The sequence below is a fragment of the Rhinolophus ferrumequinum genome, chromosome X (genome assembly GCF_004115265.2).
Source record: "Rhinolophus ferrumequinum isolate MPI-CBG mRhiFer1 chromosome X, mRhiFer1_v1.p, whole genome shotgun sequence".
Lineage (NCBI taxonomy): Eukaryota > Metazoa > Chordata > Mammalia > Chiroptera > Rhinolophidae > Rhinolophus > Rhinolophus ferrumequinum.
Window position 1 is genome coordinate 9711773 of NC_046284.1, and position 19229 is coordinate 9731001.

Here is a 19229-nt window from a genome sequence, read left to right on the forward strand (position 1 = left end):
AAAAGAGTTTGAAATTTTGAATGATTTTTATTAAACACCATTAGTCTACACTGCACAGTTAATGAAACAGCAAAGCTCCAATCTCTTAGAAGAACGATGATTGGTCATGGATCAGAAAAGCAGTTTAGTGTCCCCTAACCCAATGTGAGCCTGATGAATGATTCATTAACATCTCATGTCAGAAGCAGAAAGGGGCAAGAACTGCAGCCTGGCCTGGAAGGGCATCCCTACCCTCCACCCCCCACCCACAGCCCCCTCCACCGTCCCCACAATGCAATTTTCTTTGAGTCGATGGATTACACAGGAAAATGTGATGCTCTTGGTAAAGAGGGCTTCTAGATCTGTGAGGAGGAGAATGGAAAGGGAATTAATATTTTTTTCCCCAAAAAAATATCAGATGGGAAGATTAATGTCTGGAACCAGCCTATCCGATTAGCCTCCTGCCAGGGTAAATGCTGATTATCAATACACAGATGCCATTTCTGTCGCTGGAGTTTCCTAACACCAGAGAGAAAATGAATCAGAGTTTAATTATGAGAATAAGGCTGTGCAAGTGGAAATGAGAAACAACAACAACAACAACAACAATGACGACTACGACGACAAAGAAGAACTTAGTCTACCAGTCGTATAACAGCGCAGTGACGACTGGCTCAATATTTTTTCCCCACAGAATTGAATTTGAGGGCACTGAATGGACCCATTCGTTTGATATTGTGTAGCTCTATCATCTTGCCACACTTTTTCTCAATGGGGATAGTGAGTGGTGTTTCTCTAAGCAAGCAGTTCATCGCCTTACTGAGTAGTCCTACCCAGTGATCCAGTTTGGTTCTCCCACCTGCCAACTCATGCAGGTGAATTTTATCATGTCTGTTGAGAAGTACATGAGGGCATCATCACCCTCACAGCTAAATCGATTCTGCCTTCAAAAATGCTTTCCAACTTCAACCTCTGGGATGCAAATTTGAATAAAACAAAATCCGAATTAGATAGCTTTGGGAAAGATACCATAGAATAACTATCTTTCCAATGCAGACCGAATCCAATGCATTTACTGATGTAATGTCCAAAAATTCATCCATTTGGAAACTCAACAAAACACATTTGAGGAAATGTGTTTGCTAATTTAGCAACTTGGTACTGACTGAAGATTTGAATCTTTTTATGTCATTACATGGAAAAAAGGCATCCCAACCTCAAGTCTTTTAAAAGTTAGCAGCAGCTAATCTGCTTTTCCAATTATGTCATCCAAATATAAAACTACTAGTACTTTCCCAATGAGATTATTAAGTAATTAACAGTCTACAGGCTGGCTAACAACATGCTTATGGCTAATTCTACCCCGAGGACCACACTAGTATACTCTTTTCAAATTAATCCTACCTACCAAACTCAGACAGTAATATGACAAAACCACTAAAAAATCCAAAGTTAATTAAAATTACAAAGCCAAGCCAACATCATAACACAAACTCGTCAAACTCTCTGTGGTTGGAGCTTGGGTAACAAAGGAAGGCATAGCGGTGGCCCTACCTGGGTCACGTTGCAGGGCTGAGATCCTTCTGTATACTTGCTCAGGTGGAGCTGCTCGTTGTTTTGCCCATTACCCTACCTCCATGTGCTTATTGAGATGTGTCTCACCAAGCCTCCCTCAAGGTCTTGAGGTAGGATCTGTCACTGCCATCCACATGTCTTGTATCCCTCCCACAAACTGGTACACTGAAGAGATTAACTTGACAAACTATCTCAATCCCTTAAATAGCTGCACACCTACGACACACATCACCATTTACAATGTGATGAATAGAGTGCCTAGAAAACAGCAACAATCCTTAATCATGAAACCAAAAGACGTCTCATCTCCCGGGACAGGAAGGCAATTCATCCTCCGTGTTTAATTGGTTTCTAAGCTGCTTTACCAATGGGTCTACTAAATAATCTGGTGGTGATCCTGAGCTCGACTGTCAGATTTGATAATCATGCTGCTGATTTGGCACACACTACACTCAGCCACCAGAGGTGACATCAGGCAGCAGGATTCTCTGCTACCTCCCTGTTGTATGTAAAGTAGATATAATGACTCACTGAAACTAGAGCTACAAGTCATTCATCCATGAGGCAATATGCCTGTCTCCCTGGGAAACTTCCCCTAGCATTCTAATGTCTAGTTTCTGGAGATTTAATTTCAAGAAGAATCTGCTCCTAAATCCATGATGGTCTAGGATTGTGGTCTATGTTGAACTTATATGTCAAACCAGTCGGCTTCATTATATAGTAATAGTCAGGCACTCTACCTGGTAAGCCATTAAAAACAAACAGAGAACTTGAGTCACTGCAAAGCCATCGGCTTAAGTTTTATATGTGACACCCACCTTGGGTGTTCAGAGTCTTTCATATAATCATTTTCCTCATTTAAGAGGCTCAGAAAAGATTCTCTCAGGTTTCATTTATCTGTGTGTGTGTCTGTATGTGTGAGTGTTGTTGCTGAGACTGTGAACGGTGAAGCTCAACCACATTGGGAGCATAAAAAGTGCTGGGTTCAGCTGCTGGGAACTTTCCAGCAGTCCTTTTAACAATCTGGCCTCAGCCATTGGAGTAAACTTCCACAACCTTATTATACAACAAAGGGCCTTAAACTCAAAGATGACCAGAGCGGAGCTCAAGTCTGGCTCTTTTGCAACTGGGGATATAGCTAAACTTGACAATGAGTGCAGAGTGATCCCTTGCTGTTCCAATCATAGACTCGCATGACTTGCTTTAAAAATCATACAAGTTTGCATCTTTTGTGTGCATCTATCTATTATTTAACTGGTCATAACTCAGTGAACAGAATTCAGTAACTCAGCAGATTAAAGGCTACATGGAATTATATACCGGCAAGTAATTATGAGGAACTAATGTATGGATAGTGTTTACTACACGTGGGGGATTCTTCTGGTGAGCTGGAACACCAAAGGTGATATTTACATTGTAATGTTTAGGGATATAAAATGAATGCAGAGTATCATAAGGGGTGGGGATAGTTGCAACTGATACGGAAATGTCCAAATTAGGTGAGCTGTTCCCAATGTTCAGCGCTCCTTCAAAGCACCCTAGGGTGAAACATTACCCCAAAACTCATTTTTCTTCTTTCTTTCTTTTTGTTTTTGTTTTGTTAAAAGGCTAGCTACTACTTAGAGTTTGGAGTTTTCTTTGGAATTTTAATGGAAATGATTCATACTAATATAGACTTGAATAAAATCAGTGATTGTATTTCAGTCAGAACCTAATAAACCCCCCTCAAAAAGGAAAATAAAAGAAATATAAAAGAAAGAAGAACAAAAGAAACCCTGTAAATAGAAAATGGAGATAATTATTGGGGAAGTCCATATTTTAAAGCCACTAAGAAGCAAACTGTATGTTATTACTTCTAGGTAGTGATAACTTGACTTTTGTTTCCAGAGATTTGAGCAAAATATAATTTAAAAAATCCTGCCAATTCTGGATACACCTACCAACTGCAAAAGAGGCAGAGGTGTGAATTCCTTGGATGTTTTCCAGACTTCCTATCTCTCATCTCTAAAACTGGAGTGTAGCATTTTGGCTACTAGGGTATGTACCCACTAAAATGCCCCTCAAAAGGAGAGCTTTACACAAAGAGAATCACAGGTGAGGATTTACGCTTCAAATCACAGAGTTCAAAAATATTTATGCCAGTTGATGCCTTAAAGTTGTAGAAATAAATGTTGCCACTCCTCATCATTAAAATTTTAAAAATAGGGAATCAGTAAAGGGATGCTTAAAAAAACCAAAAAATCCTCTGGTTGTGTGCCATAGTATCATTTTAAGAGTGGCATTGCTATGTTTCATTTATTTTCTTAATACTCTTGATTTAATGGTGTTGCTACAACATCTAACCAGTGGGTTTTGACAATGAAAATCCTCACCTGAAGATTGAGTCTGTGGGAACCACAAAAGTTTAACAACAGATTGTGAAATACTTTTTTTTCTGGACATAAGAGTACAGTTTGGGGAATGGCTATTGCTGAAAATTTGAATCTTTGCAGGATATATATATATATATATGGTTTCATTTCTCAGGAACCTGTTACTATCACAAGTGCATTCCATTCTTTGTTTTGGGTTGTGTGTGTGAACTTAAAACAATGCTATAAGGACTTAAAAGAACACTGTCATTTCATCAAGCACAAAAGGATGGTGGGATCTAAGAAATGCATATAAAATACTAAAAAATGACTAAGTAATAAAACATACACTGTTCTCAAGTTGTAGTGTCCACTTACAATGCTTTTTTTGTTTTTCACAGATATCAAAAGAAGCATAAAAACAAACATAATCCAAGAAAACTTTTCCAAATGAGTGGAGTTCCACCAGTGACCATCGGTGCTCTGGTAGAGGTAGAGTGATGGATGGTAATGCTGGCGATGGGGGAGCACCCACTACAACAAATGGGCATCGATGCGTAGCCAACACAGTCCCTGGCGAACGTAGCGGACAAGGTTGGTCATGCTGCTGTGCTGCGTCAGGGGCCCCATCAACGTGTCCAGATCGCCAAAGAATTCTGAAAATCAGAACATACCTTGGTGAGGTCTTTAAATGATATCATGAAAATATACACCAAATTGCTTAAGCTGCCTTCACGCAACAACACAATCATGTGGAAATTGGAAAAGTTATTCATTGCTCTTTCATTCAACAAAAATTTATGGATCAGCCAGTAGGGAACCCAAACTCCATATGAACACCAAGCACTATTATTTTAATCTTTAGTTAGCTCCAAACGCTCTGCAGCATAATGTTTGTGTTACTGTGATTAATACAACACAAATTCATTTAAATCTATTAATTCATAGTAAGTTTTTTCAAATCACTATATATATTTTCAGACTGTGATTCTACAAGTACATTCCAGTACTGTGGAGGTTTGTGAGATATGCACACACACACGCACACACGCACACACACACACACATATATATGCACATACGTCACAATATGTATATATTAAAAATAAAAATATATTTGTCTATATATTTAGATGTTTACATAATATATATTTACATATACATAAATGATGTATATACATAAAGTGCATTTAAATATATTTTTATATTACATATTAAATTTATATTTTTACATATTATAAATTTATATTTAGAAAAGGACACTTATACAAAACACAGTAAGGAACTATGGTCAATAAGATATCAAGCTGTCTGTCATTCTGTGTGTCATCGAACTGAAAGTATTCTCTTTTCCTTTTGTGTAAATGAACTGGGTTTACTGATTTTTCTTAGCACAATACAGACATAGCCAGTGAACTTGGACAGCAATGATAGCTGTCAGCATCTAAGGCCAAATAAATGTCTAGGAGACATCTAATTTGGTAAGCCTTATTGCCAAGCTTTATTTCCTTCAGGGAAGAAACAAGACCTGCAAGTATGTGTCACATAACAACTTCCCCCACCCACCAGGACATGGATGGTAAGAATGCCCAAGCTCTGCTTTGGGGTGCGGTGGGGGGATGTGGGAAAGACTATATGATGTCTACAAACTAGCTAGGCTTCCCCTTTCCACATCTGAATTGATTTGTCTAGCACTGCACTGATCTCGGTTATGAGAGGGCTCCCAGTCATCTCCTTTATTAGCTCCTGACAGAGGAGGCAGACTCAGCCAACAGGAAATCACGCCCATGCCGGTTGAGGGTGAGGGATCTGGAGGGAGGCTGGAGACTACCTTAAAGTAGTCAGGATGCTCTCTTGCCTTCTTGGAAAGCAAATTCCATGCATGGGTTCCATGAGCTTGATTGCCTAGCAGATGGTATGTCACATATTCTACATGTTATGTCTCACATATGGGCTCCTGCTGTAGATATCAACTTCATTTGATTATGTGACACTTTTTAACTTGTACTATGCAATAAAAGTCATTTCTGCTGATAAAGGCGTAAATTATTTTTGGCATCTAAAATAGTTTCTTATGTAATACAATATTAAGGGAACTGTGAAAGGACCTAGTCATTGTTGACTGAATGTGAGCTGCATGGGAGCCAGGATGTCCCCTGGGTATTCTATACAAAGCCTACTGTGGCATTCTTAACTAGCTATCCAGGTCACCATTTTAATAACTGCTTCAAGGAAGCAGCTGGGGAGGTGGGGAACAGGGCTTCTAGACCAAAGGCCAGAGAACGGCATCAGCCCCGTTGGCCCATTTTAGCATCCACATTTTCTGCAATAAGCCATCTGCAGCTGTATGGGTGGGTGGACATGGGGTGGAAGTGGAGAATTTCCACTGAGAGAGCCAGCCTCAATCCTCTCCATTGCACAATTGGGTGGGAAAAGGTGGAAATACACGGTTGTCTCCAGTGGGATGCAGTGGGATACCAATTCAAAGGGAAGCTCCTCAGTTGTCCCATCTCTATGTGGCCAAGTCAGATGTGGGAAGCATCCCCAACTCTTAAGCAGTTCAGAAATGACAAGTGTATGAAACTCAAGGGAGCAAACAGAAGATTCCAAACTAGGTCCTCTCCCTAGTCTGCAATGACAGCAACGACAACGTTCCCAGGATACATTTTCTTCTGCTGGTAGAGTGACAGAGTTGTTTTGATTCAATGTTAGGGAGGAAATTTAACAACTCCTTGACACACTGTGCTAAAGACAAGCTTAGCGCCATCTTACTTGAACATCAGCATAACCACCACATTGCTCCGGGGAAGTTCTGCAGTTAATTTAGAAGAAATTACTTTAACAGATTTTGAAAGTGGATGCAATTATGAAGGAAATCCATAACTATTGAGCTGCCCTCCAGTTACCAATACAAAATAAGATAGTGGTGGAGGCAGACGAGCTAGGCAAGTCTTAAGATGTGTGTGCCTTCGCTTGCTGTTCTAGAACCTTTGGATGGGCCTGTTTATCTAGATCAGTTGTTTGGATTTCCAGAAGCCTAGAAAATTAGACAAATTAAGACTTGCCCATGACTCAGGTAACTGAGGGCAGGGGCTGACTGAAGGTCTCTGAGGACCCATTATTCATACCGTGTTTCCCCGAAAATAAGACCTAGCCAGACAATCAGCTCTAATGCGTCTTTTGGAGCAAAAATTAATGTAAGACCCAGTCTTATATCATATTATGTTAGATAAGACCCGGTCTTATATTGTAGTAAAATAAGACCGGGTCTTATACTAATTTTTGAGCTGATTTTCTGGCTAGGTCTTATTTTCAGGGAAATATGGTATCACTCTCTAGATGGGCAGTGTAGCCCATGTTAAGAGTTCAGATTCCAGAATTGGACAGTTTTAGATTCAATTCCTGCTTCCAACATTAAGAGCTGTGATATCATGGGTAAGTTTCTTAACCTCACTGAGCCTCAATTTCTTCATTTACGACATGGGATAAATGAGACAACAAATGATAAAGCAAATAATGTAGTTCCTAGCATATAAAAATTACCGCACAAACTCATGTAACCAATATTTACAAATAATCCCAGAAGTCAGTGCAAAATTATAGCTGGGTTGAGGGTTGGAGTTTCAAATTATGGAATGTGCTCTAATAGCCACAGAATCTTTGCATTATAGAGATATGCAATCATATGGACCAAGGGAAGAGAATAAATATCTGTAGGATTTCTACCTGCACCTGATTATTTTGTGCTAGGTGCTTTACATGTTATTTCATTCAACCCATCTCTATCATCCTTTGGAGTAGTTTCATCTTCTTCTTTCTTCTTCTCCTTCTCCTTCTTATTTCCATTATAGAGAGGGAAGCTAGGAAGTAGCTCACGGATTTAAGTAACTTCCCTGAGGTCACCCAGCCAGGGCACGATTCAGGCAAGATTGCAACTTAGATGATCAGGCTTCAAAATCTGCACCCTTCCCATTCCCACTGGGACTGTCTCCACACACTCAGCAATGCAGTTTGAAAGGTACGGCAAGGAGGAGGGTGGGAAGACTGTGCCTCACTCCATAATCAGGCACTGGGGAAAACCACCCCAGAGATTAGAGCAGCAGCTTTGCAGAGAGAAGAGAAGCAGGCTTGGAGTCCTGGGACCACAGTGGAAAGGAAAGGAGAGCTACCTGGGCTGTGAGGACTGTGGCTGGGCTTGGGAGAAGAATTGGGCTAGAAGGCACAGTAAGTCCTTTGGGGTCAAACCCATGGGAACTTCCATCTGCATCTAGGTGGCCTGCAGCCTCAGCCTGATTCCAGGAAAGCCCTACCTCTGCCTGGCCCACTCCATGCAACTTACCCAGCAGCAGCCAGCAGACCATGTGCGATACTAATGCCTCCCTCTTCCTCACCAGACAGTTCTACTGCTCCAAATTGCTGGTTACCTCTTTGCAGTGTGATTCTGACAGGCCCACATCTGTCCCCACCCTGACTGGAGAGGGGCTGTCTGTGACCCCCCACCCCCCCGGGCCAGAATCAGCCAAGTCGAATAAATGGCCAGGACAAAACTACAGTTTATTTTTACTTTCCACCTTCACTAGGATAGTGAGACTTCATTATAAACTTATGTGACAGCTAGGGTCACAGATGGCAGCATGAGTCACCCAAGACCACTGATTCACTCTTCTTGCATTTGTTTTGTAGCAAACCTCAACTGTTACCATGAACAGGTGCCCGATCCTTCATCCCAGCTGTCATTGTATTAAAAACACGAGCTGAGCTTTGGCCTTTGCTCCTGAATTCAAGCCACATTATCATGTACCCTGTGGAATTGACGGTTATAATGAAGGTAGAAGGCCTTAGTTCAACCTCACCTCTCAAAAAAAAAAAAAAAAGTTGACAACAGAAGCCAACGGGATCTTAATTAATTTGCAAATTATTCTTTTCCTTTGCCTCTGTTTCTCTGTATCGATCCTTACCATGGAGTGAAAATCTGAAACAGGCATTTGCCAACACATCACAGTTCAGATTAGTGTAAGCTGTAGAAGAGAACGAAGTCCCAGGTTTTTATCATTCTCTCAGCAAAACCTGGTCACTGGGTCAGCCCAGAGTTAACCCCCTCTTCTCTCATCTAAGCCTTGGACATTAGAGAGACAAAGATAAGGTGACCATGGAAAAGTCAAGTCGTTCGAAGTACAGTTGACTCCACCCTAGCCTGTGAGCTCTGGGTAGAGCACGTGAGCATACCTTTGTTCTCTCTTGTCAGTTTGTCGGCCATGTCCCAGTGTTCGTAGCCCCGTAACACGTTGCTAGTGATGTTGACGTGGCTGGCAGCCATGTGGTGAATGCGCTGGGGGATGGTGACAGGGCCGTTGTTACAGTTCCCCATGGCGTTGATGGGAGAGACGTTGTTGAGACACATTGGGGATGGAGTGTTCCTGGGGAATGGGAAGAGACAGGTCTTGTGAAGCGGCTTGGGAAGAGTGACAGAGGGTTCGAGACCTCCCGCGTCACACTGGGACCTCATGAGAACACCATATGTCACAGTGAGGTTTGGCGTGGTGAACATATATGAAGCCCAAGTGGAGTGGAGCTTGTTCCCACCTCCCAATGACTCTTATCAAAGGACATCCGATAACTTTTGTCAGCATGGTAAGTTTCTCCAGAGGCCCCAGCGTGGACCATTCCTGCCTCCTCTGACCAAGCAACACAGGACTACAGCACCAGACTATACAATGAGCTGTTCTCCTTTTCTAACGTTAAACACTGAGTCTCCCTGCCTCTGGCCATCATGGATGACGCCATGCATTATCGGTAGATTCATTTTAGAATACCAGAAGGAGCTGGGTGAGTCTTTCTCTGGCATTAACTCTACCCATGACCATACAACAACTATGATGATTTCTCCACCTGCTGCCAGAACGGCTGTTGGCATTTAGAAAATCTTGATGTGCGATACTGGTCTATTATCAAAGTGTTCTGTGGAAACCCAAGGACGATTCATTCCAAATTCACTCACCACAATAAGCAAAGTGCAATTCTTAAAGCTCCCCTCTTCTCCCCAAGGAGCAGTATTAGGGAAGCTGGAAGATCTCTTTAGGATTCTTTAAGTCATGCTACAGGGATAGCTGTTAATTGCTCACTGTGCACCTGTATGCTGGTTTAGAGAGACGTCTTTAGCATTCCTACTTTGGGGAGTAGCAATGTTCGCAGATAAATTTTTGTTTAATTGTTTAATATCAGCAACAAGGAGTCACCTGCTGGCTGCACATAGCGTGGAGGGCCTGGATTTAGGTCAGTCCAGGCATAGGTGTGTGTGCACCCGCAGCCTCCCTATCCTCCTTCACTCAGACTGTGAACAGCTGCCCAGGAAAATGCACCACTTTATTATGATTGAACATTTGGGGGACGGGGAGTAAAACAAACAGGAGAACGCTGAATTTGGGACTCCCTAAGTCGGCATGTTTGAAGGAATCTCCTCTTCATTCCTCCAAATACAGCCCCGCACACCACCAAGGAACCCTGTCTCACTCCTCATCGCCTTTACCAGCTGCTGCTTTTGGCAACTCCAGATTTCCAGAGTGCCCTGTGTTCTTCAGAACTAAGCCTGCTCATAGAATGGACATACCCCAGGACAGGCAGCCCATGCAGAGGATCTGGGGGTACCGCCATCACAATGTCCCAAAATGTCCAAGTGCTGCTGACCCAATCTGGGAGCAATTCAAACTCATACTTGCCTCAAGACTCACGCACGCTGTGCCTATAGCTACAGGAGAGCTTTGGTCCATTTCCGCAAACAGACTATGTACCTTCTGGCATGTTCTGGTATGAGGGGGAAAGTGGATCCTCACACTTGCTTTGCACTTGTCTGGTGTAAGAGGGTGTGGAGGTTTGTAATTTCTGAGCTGTTTTGATATATTTTTTTTTAAAAATAATTGTTTCATTTTTCAATTACAGTTGACGGATTATATTAGCTTCAGGTATGCAACATAATGGTTAGATATTTACATGACTTATGAAGGTTATCACCCCGATAACTCTAGAACCTATCTGACACCACACTATAGTTATTACAATATCATTGACTGTATTCCCTATGCTGTACTTTACATCCCCATGACTATTTTGCAACTGTCAATTTGTACTTCTTTATCTCTTCAACTTTTTCACTCTGTCCCCCTCCCTCTCTCATCTATCACCCCAACAAATCTAGTACCCATCGACACTATACATAATTACTATAATATTATTGACTATATTTCTTATGCTATGCCCTATATCCCCATGACTACTGTGTAACAACCAATTTGTACTTCTTCATCCCTTCCTCTTTTTCACCCAGCTCCCCAAAACCCCTACCAGCTGGCAACCATCAATATGTTCTCTGTGTCTATAAATGTATTTGTTTGGTTTGCTACTTCTTGATAGAAAGATTTATTCTCAAGTCAGGGGTGCCATGGGGAGCTGCCCAAGCTAAGGGACCTAGGTACAGAAGGGTGAGCTAATGACACATACACACAAAGCAGAGAATGCTGGATTTCTTTGTCACAGCAGGTTTCAGGTGCTATTTTCTAGCGTTTCCCCAGTGTTGGTCATTAATTTTCAAATGTCAATTTAAGGCAAGAACGGAATATGTACTCATTTGTAATTTCTAGAGAAAACTGTGAAGCTGTCAGGTGTCGCACTGGTGTTGGGAAAGAAGTACTGGAATCCCAGGAGACCTGGATTTCAGCCCTAGCTCTTTCATAAATTGCTGTGTGCTCCTGAGCAAGTGTCATCACCTCGCTGGGCCTTTCCTCAACTGGAAGAAAAGGTTGGAGTCAATGATTTCCAATCGTGTCCAGAAGTCACAAGGGAAAACAAATCACCTCTGTTGACCTTGTACATCTTGAAAAAGCCTTTTCAGTTTACAACACTGCAGTGCTATTGAGAAGCTTTCTTTGTCTTCCACTTCCTACTTACTTTCTTCGAAGTAATGGACTCAAGGAGAGCTAGGGTTTGCTTTCAGTCATTACTGATCTCACATGAGGCTCCATGGGCTGACCTTCTGATGAGCACATCTGCACACCACATTGTACTAATGAAATGTAAAAAGTGAAAACCTGCCTAAGAAATCGTGACTCTGGCTGAAAGCACTCATCTCGGTGGGACTCCAACTCCAACTTGGCTCTCCCCACTGCTTGGGGTTCCTCGTCCTGTATTCTTTCTGTGGTTCTATTTGCAGATCTTGTCCTTTCCTTTACATGTCTGTGGCACATGCAAATGAGCATGCACAAACAAGTACAAACTTCCCACCACTTCCACCATTATCATCCTGGTCCAACCCACCAGCCTCTCAGCTCTCAGCCACACTCACCCCCTTGCTGTTCCTTGGACTCAGCAGGCGGGTACCCACTTCCGAGGTGGTTGCTGTTGAATGAACTCCAGGTATCTGCAGGGCTCGCTCTCCCATTGTCCTCCTCGAATGTCCCTATTCCACATTGTTCCACTGCTCCCTGCCCCATCCCCAGCAGCCCTTTGTACCCCCTTCCTTCTTTCGATTTTCTACCTGTCTACTGAAACAGCTCCTCTAAAGGCCTCCAATGGCCTCCTTCTTTCACAATTACATAGCCTGCCTAGTCCTCTTTATTCTCTCTGTGTGACATTTGAAATTGTTGCCCAGCCCTTTAAACGGCCTACTACGTGGCTTTCATGACTCTGCATCAGGGGTCGGAAAATCCGGCCCACTACCTGTTTCTGTAAGGCCTGTGTGCTACAATGCTTTGAAAAGAATGATCATTTGCAATCGATTTGATGAGAGTGGAACACCAACTTTGAACCTCAATGAAGCAAAATGTTATCTTTTTAAAAAATTCCATTCTTCTCCTTAGTAGACCTATAGCATAAAAATTGTGCTTCACTGTTAAGATATTTTGAATTTCATCAGTCAATTTTTGCAGAAATTTGTTTTTTCTCTTATATTCTCTCTATATAATAACCTCAGTTCTGCCTGTTGGCCCACAAATTCCAAAATATGTACACTCTAGCCCTTCACAGAAAAAGTTTGCCAACCCCTGCTCTATAGCAAGCAGAATTTTCTTCTTCTTTTATCAACTGCTTCTTTGCACTTTCTTACCCCAGTCCTGAGGGTCAGGGGGTGCTCCGTCTGAAAGGTGCTCTGAGATGCTCTCTGTGGGGCCAGCTATCCTCAATCACTGGGGAAACCAGGTAATATCATCTTTACTTGCAGACAAGAAACCCTCCCTAACTAGGGAGGCCCAAGCTCGCTTGCTTGCTCTCTTTCTCTTGGGCTTCCACAGAACTTTGTTCACATTATGTCACCATCCTCCACTGGATTTGTGTGCTTCTGGAGTATAGGAATCACATCGAATTCAGCTGTGTCCTCAGCCCCTCATAAGGAAATAGGCCAAAGTGTTTGCAGAATGAACAGGATGTGACCCCTGGGCGATTGTTTTGAGTCGTCTCATTCAGAATTTCTGTGGCCTACCAAAGGAGTGTGCTTTCTTCAGACAGAAGCTGCTTAAAAAATCATTTCAGGAAGCTTTCAATGTAACTTAACAAGCCTAGGAATATATATATATATATATATATATATATATATATATATATATATATATATATACTCAGTGAACCTTTAATGGTTGCTTGCCTGAACTTGCCCTTGATTTACTTTGTGCTCAGAGAAAATAGCTTTCTCTGGACCTTTCAATGGTTATTTTTATTTTCTGAACTTCCAGAGAGAAGCGTTCTTTCGCTTTTATTCGTCAATGTAAGACTAAGGCCTCATTCAACAATTTAAATGGTACTTGCTTTTAATACAGTAATTAAGTTAACACATAGTTTTTAATGGAGCCGTTCCCTCACTCTGAACGTTTTTATGATCTTAGAGTTCATCATGCTTTGGGAGTGTGCTTTGCAGATATTTATAAAGTGGCAGAGGAGACTGTTACTCTCAAAGAAAATGTTTTGATCAGAGACTCAAGGATTTTGAAACGACGAAAAATGAAAAAAAAAAGCAACACTTTGCGTAACTACGTGCCCACAATCATCTAGTTTCCCTTCCCACTCCTGGCTTGGAGTGGTGAGGGAGGTACTGGGATCAGAGGAGAAACTAAAGCTCAAGCAAGTAAGTGCAGGCACATAGACAGCTCATGGCTGAGACAGAACTACGATTTAAAACTGCCCTCTTAGAAGGAACAGCTCGTCAGATGGGACTAGAAGTCATCAGGTCCAGCCCTTTCGTTTTAGAGATGGAGAAACAAAGCCACACAGAGGGAGGGGCTCACTTAGCTTACCTTGGAAGCCAAGGGCAGCATCAGGACCAGATCAATGGGTTTCCTGACACCCACCTTACGGCTGGAAGAATGAGCTGCCCCAAACACATACCGTGCTAAATATGGCCGTGAGAATGGGGGAGTTCACGGAGACTCCAATCAGCATTATAGGAGATGGTTTTATATTTTAGGTCAGGGTATTCTAGTATTAATATAAAAATCATCATGAAGGCTCAGATAATTGGCTGACTAAGTGCCTTCCCATTTTCAGCACTATTATGCCTTTGGTTTTATTAAACAGCACTTACCACATATCAATGAATATTTCTTTGGTCTTTCATTACTGGGTGAATCATTGAAAAATCACAGCAGCGAAGTTAACTTTTACCTCCTAGAAATGGCATGGTGCTTGCCATCTCATTAAAAGATATTTTTATGGCCATAATTTGGCTTCAAGATCAAATAGTTAAAGAAATTGGGAATCAGATCATGTTGAACTTTTCTGTCTTGCCATTAACTGAAACCTAACTAGAATTTTGTGCGTACGAAAATTACTGTAGTCTCAGAATTGACCTTCGCTTCTGAGTTGTCAATACAAAATATTTGGGGTCTATTACATCACTCATTTTCTGAAAAAGCAATTTTCATAAGATACTTACTTTCCATTGCCTACCCATGGAGACGGTATCTGAGCGACTTTTGAAGCATTTTGCTGAAAGAGAGAGAGGGGGTGGAAATAAGGACATCTATTTGTGTTTTATTAATTCAGAAACAGATGGAAGTGTGATTTCGAGTACATTAATATTGATTGCAGCATTTTGGGATGCCTCCTGTTTCGTTAGCAGAGCTCCGATGTATTTGCACATCAGCACACCACAACACACACTCAATGAAAATAGCTGGTTAGGATAATTAGTGGGCTCCAATCAGGACCATGAAAGTTACTTGATGAAAAATCTTATATACTAAAAGGCCCAGTGAAATCAGATTCAGTTCTCCAAGAAGTGGTTTAATTATCCTCATCTGAAATTTATTCTGCAAAACAAGCTCTTCAGAGCATAGGCAAGCTCTTAACCTTTAGCTACAGTTGCAAACTTTTCCCTGGGATGCAAGGTGGGCTATCATTCTGATATCCTAGAGATGTGCCAGGACCAAGCAGTGGTTTTGTGGTTGGTTTTTTGTGACTCAACTTGATTTGCTATCTTTACATGCAAATCCTCATGGCTGACAGTTTTCACTATTTAGCAATGCAACTGGTCCACGGCTGCATTGCAATGGAATGCTGAACGTTCGTTATTTTCCTCTGATAGAATGGACTGGTTTAAAGAGCGGGCCTTCTGTTTTTTCAGGGCCAAACACTTGTGGAGTGTAGGGACTCCTGACACTAAGCTCATTAGATTGACCTCACCACGTTGGAGCCCAAGTAGCACAGGGTCTGGACACCTGTGGCCTTGAGCCTGACTCAGGCCTGCCTCTCTGTCCTCATGGCCAGGTTATGCTCCTCTCCTGCCTCTTGTGTTCCTGCCCAGCCCCCTTTGCAAAGGAGGTGCTATAGTGAGTCAGCACTTTTAGGAGCCCAGTGAGAATGCAGCACTTCTCTGGAACGCAGAGAACTCACACCTAAGGTATGTTCTGCCGACTCGTTTTTAATCTCAAAGAAGCTCAATGCACTACCAGGGGAGTGAGTCATTTAACATCTGTTTGGTATTTTGTAATGCCCCAAAAGCTACACAGGACAGGCCTGAGCACAGATTTTAGAGCAGTGGCTCTTAAAGTGTGATCACAAAACCAGTGGCATCAGCATTACCTGGGAACTTGTTAGAAATGCCAATTCTCAGGCCCCATCCCAGACCTACAGTATCAGACACTGGGGGATGGGACCCAGCACTCTGGTTTCACGAGCCCTCCAGGGGATGGGGATGCCCTCTCAAGTTTAAGAACCACCTTTCTAGATCACAGGTTGGAACAGTAGACATATGAAGGGATGGGCAGCTGTTGCATTTGACCCTATTCACCGACACGAACACTAGCTTTACAGCCTAAGGGTCACACCGAATAATACCTGGTGAAGAGTGTCCTTACCAGCATTCTCATACAGCTGTGCACTGACACTCACTGGGTTTGGATGATGGATGTAAGGTCATGATTTGATTCATTTCAAACTGTTTTGGTGCAATTTAGCGAAGCAGTGTCATGCAATTGGCAAATAAGTAAGTTAAATTAATTAATTAGTTAAAAAAATTGTTCTTTTCTTTTGAGACCAGCCCAACAGGAGCCCTGAGCTTCCTCAATTTTATCATGACCATGGTTGAGGGGCAGAAGCAGCAGAAGCTCCACTGACCCTCAAGCCAGCGGCATCTGGTACCATGGCCAGGCCTAGCACCAGGCTGCTGCTTGCATTTTTCATCCAGGCTCATTCCCAAATTTTGGCATTGCATTTTGAGGTTGAATTGTCCTTTTTTTTCTGCTTGCAAATTAAAAACTCCAGCTCTGTAGATGGCAGATTTATTTATTTGTTGTTTGCGTGTTTGATGATTTTGGTAATCAAAATAATCAGATGTATCAAGTGCAACCACTATACTGCAAGACTCCTCATGGTCAAATGGCTCTGTGGGGTATGAATGTCTGCCCTCTCCAACCCCCGCCCCATCCAGAGCCCAGGGTGGCCACAGTGACTTCTCTCACTGCTGAGCAATTTCTGGACTAGCTTCTCATTTAACAGAAGGCTGGACATAGCTACAGTCACAAGCTGTGTCCCCGGCATGTGGGTCCACCATGCCAGGTGGGGAAGAAGGTAGCATCTCCCTGACTGCAACTGGGAAGTTGCGGAGGGCCATTTGGTCAGTCCAGAGAATAATCAGGGGATTGCACTATTGTACCTTCTCTCCCTGGAATCAAATGAAACCTAAGCTCTCTGCTGAGCCCCAAAGGAGAGATGGGACAGCCATGGTCCGCTGGAGATTAAGCCTTTGACAGCAACAACCTTGGCATTTAATAACATGCCTGCCATGTCTCATTCGTGATTTAATCACCCAGTACCTATAAATTATACAAAATAAGGATTACCTTAAAATATTCCATCAGTGATCTGGAGTACTTCATAGCATGGTCCTTCTTCAGCTTAAACATCCGCAAGTAGAGAAGTGATAAGCATCGGTAGCTGTGGTGATAAGGAAAGGATTATGTTAATGCCAGTGCTTAATGAAACCTGGAAACTGTAAAAAACCAAAACGCTGATTCATATTTTGCAGTTATACTCCTACAGTTATTGAGGAACACAAGTATAAAAAAATTAAAAGAGAAGGGGTCAGCATTAAAATCCCATCTAGATAAGGGTATAAATTAGGAGAGCAAATGTTTACTGAGCAACTGAAGACATCCATTAGTTATCCTTTAATACTTTAATGGAAAACAAGAATAATGACCTGGCATAAGCAGCTTAAGTTCATCTGGAGTTTTCAAATCCTTCTGTGACATTTCAGCCATTTCCTCATGGCCTCCCTGAGACTTACCATAGTACCGCCAGCTTTTTGTCCCCATCTGAAGCCAAGGGGCTTGCAAAGTTCTTCAGCCTCATTGCATACCTTTGAAGAGAAAGGACAAGCTCAAGTGGGCTCTGTATTACCTTTCAGAAAGTCCCCAAGTGATTGGTATCCCCATCTTCTGAATGTGTTAGCCCCACATTTGCTCTGGGGGGGGGGTGTGGGGGAGGACTGACTAGGGCATGCGGCAAAGCCATGCTGTTTTGAAAACATACAAAATGACAATCAAAAGAGTGTCACCATGGCACTGAGGTGACCTTGTTTTGTATACCTGTAACTAATATAATATTGCATATCAATGGTAATTGAAAAATAAATTTTGAAAACTTAAAAAAAGATGGAAATATATATATATATATTTATATATATATATATATAATATGTTATATATATTTTATAAATATATAAAAGAAGTTGGCTCTAAGAAGTCAGCTAAATCCGGAGCCTGTATTCTAATACAGTACCGTGGAATTACTCTTGGTTTGCTGTGTGTATAAATGTTGTTTCTAGGAGCATTCTAGCTAAATATTATTGGTTTTCAATGTGTGGTGGACACAAATGTCAGTCTCCATTGAGTTTGACAGATGAGGTAAATAATATACAACTATGTCGGACGTGAGCAATGGGGAAACCACAATCACACAGTTAAAAAGGTCTTTTCTAATGGCTCAGGTTTGAAATATATTCCTATAGAAAGTGGTTTTGTGTTTTTTTTCTTTTTCAAAGGAAGGTCAATTTCACAGCATTTGAAGGTCTGAGCACCCTTAATTTATGGTGCTTGTATATTTTGTCTTTCCATTCTCTTTAATTGTAACTTTCCACACTAGGGTGATCGAAGGTTGAATAATTCCTTTTTTTTTTTTCTTCTAGTTGAGCACATTCCATTCTGGGCATTTAGATTCTTGAACATCAATTCATTGCCTAAAATCATTGTCTGAGCTTTAATGCAATTTCACAGGTACTTGTGGCGGAATAAGTACCAAAGTTCAGTGTTGCAGAAGGAAGTTGAAGTGTGTAGGCAGCCTGGACTAGGTCTCATTTACGAGAAGGTGATGGAGAACTTGCAGGCACGCTGCACTTGTACCATGAACTCCTCATTTTATCAGTGTCCCCAGAACAGCAGTGGCCCCTGGGCTTGCCCCCCAACACTCGCCTCCCCCAGCATACTCTAACCCCCTGCTCTCCCATTTACTTCCAAGTTCTGCTGAATGAACATTTCCCAACAAAAGGACCTGTGCACTTCAAGTGGGTCCCTCCTGTTGTTGCAATGTTAAGCAAAGGGATTATTATTATTATGTAATAAATCTGCCTTTGACAATTGGATCACTGAAATGTCAAGTTTTTGTAATGCCCCACTTGTTTTCACAAATACATTTCCACTGCAGATTCCTAAGGCTCAGAGTGACTATAATTACTTGAATGAAGAAATGGGGTTCTCTCTCTCTGTAGTCAGCATACTATTGGGGAAAGAGTAATACAAGATCTCTTTAACACAATATTACACTACTAAAAACTACATTCATATTACA

General features: G+C 41.9%; 1 protein-coding gene across 8 annotated transcripts in view; it reads right to left on the bottom strand.

Annotated features, from left to right (window-relative positions):
• Positions 1–272: 272 nt before the first annotated feature.
• Positions 273–19229, bottom strand: part of AFF2 (ALF transcription elongation factor 2) — a 475172-nt gene continuing 456215 nt past the window's right edge. For all 8 annotated transcript variants that reach the window (XM_033116400.1, XM_033116364.1, XM_033116409.1 and 5 more), the window contains 5 exons: positions 17671–17742; positions 17225–17318; positions 14818–14870; positions 9132–9322; positions 273–4561 (listed from right to left, as the gene is read on the bottom strand). In XM_033116400.1, coding sequence (XP_032972291.1) covers positions 4440–4561; positions 9132–9322; positions 14818–14870; positions 17225–17318; positions 17671–17742 — 532 coding nt within the window. In that variant the 3' untranslated portion in view covers positions 273–4439. The remainder of the gene's footprint in view (positions 4562–9131; positions 9323–14817; positions 14871–17224; positions 17319–17670; positions 17743–19229) is intronic.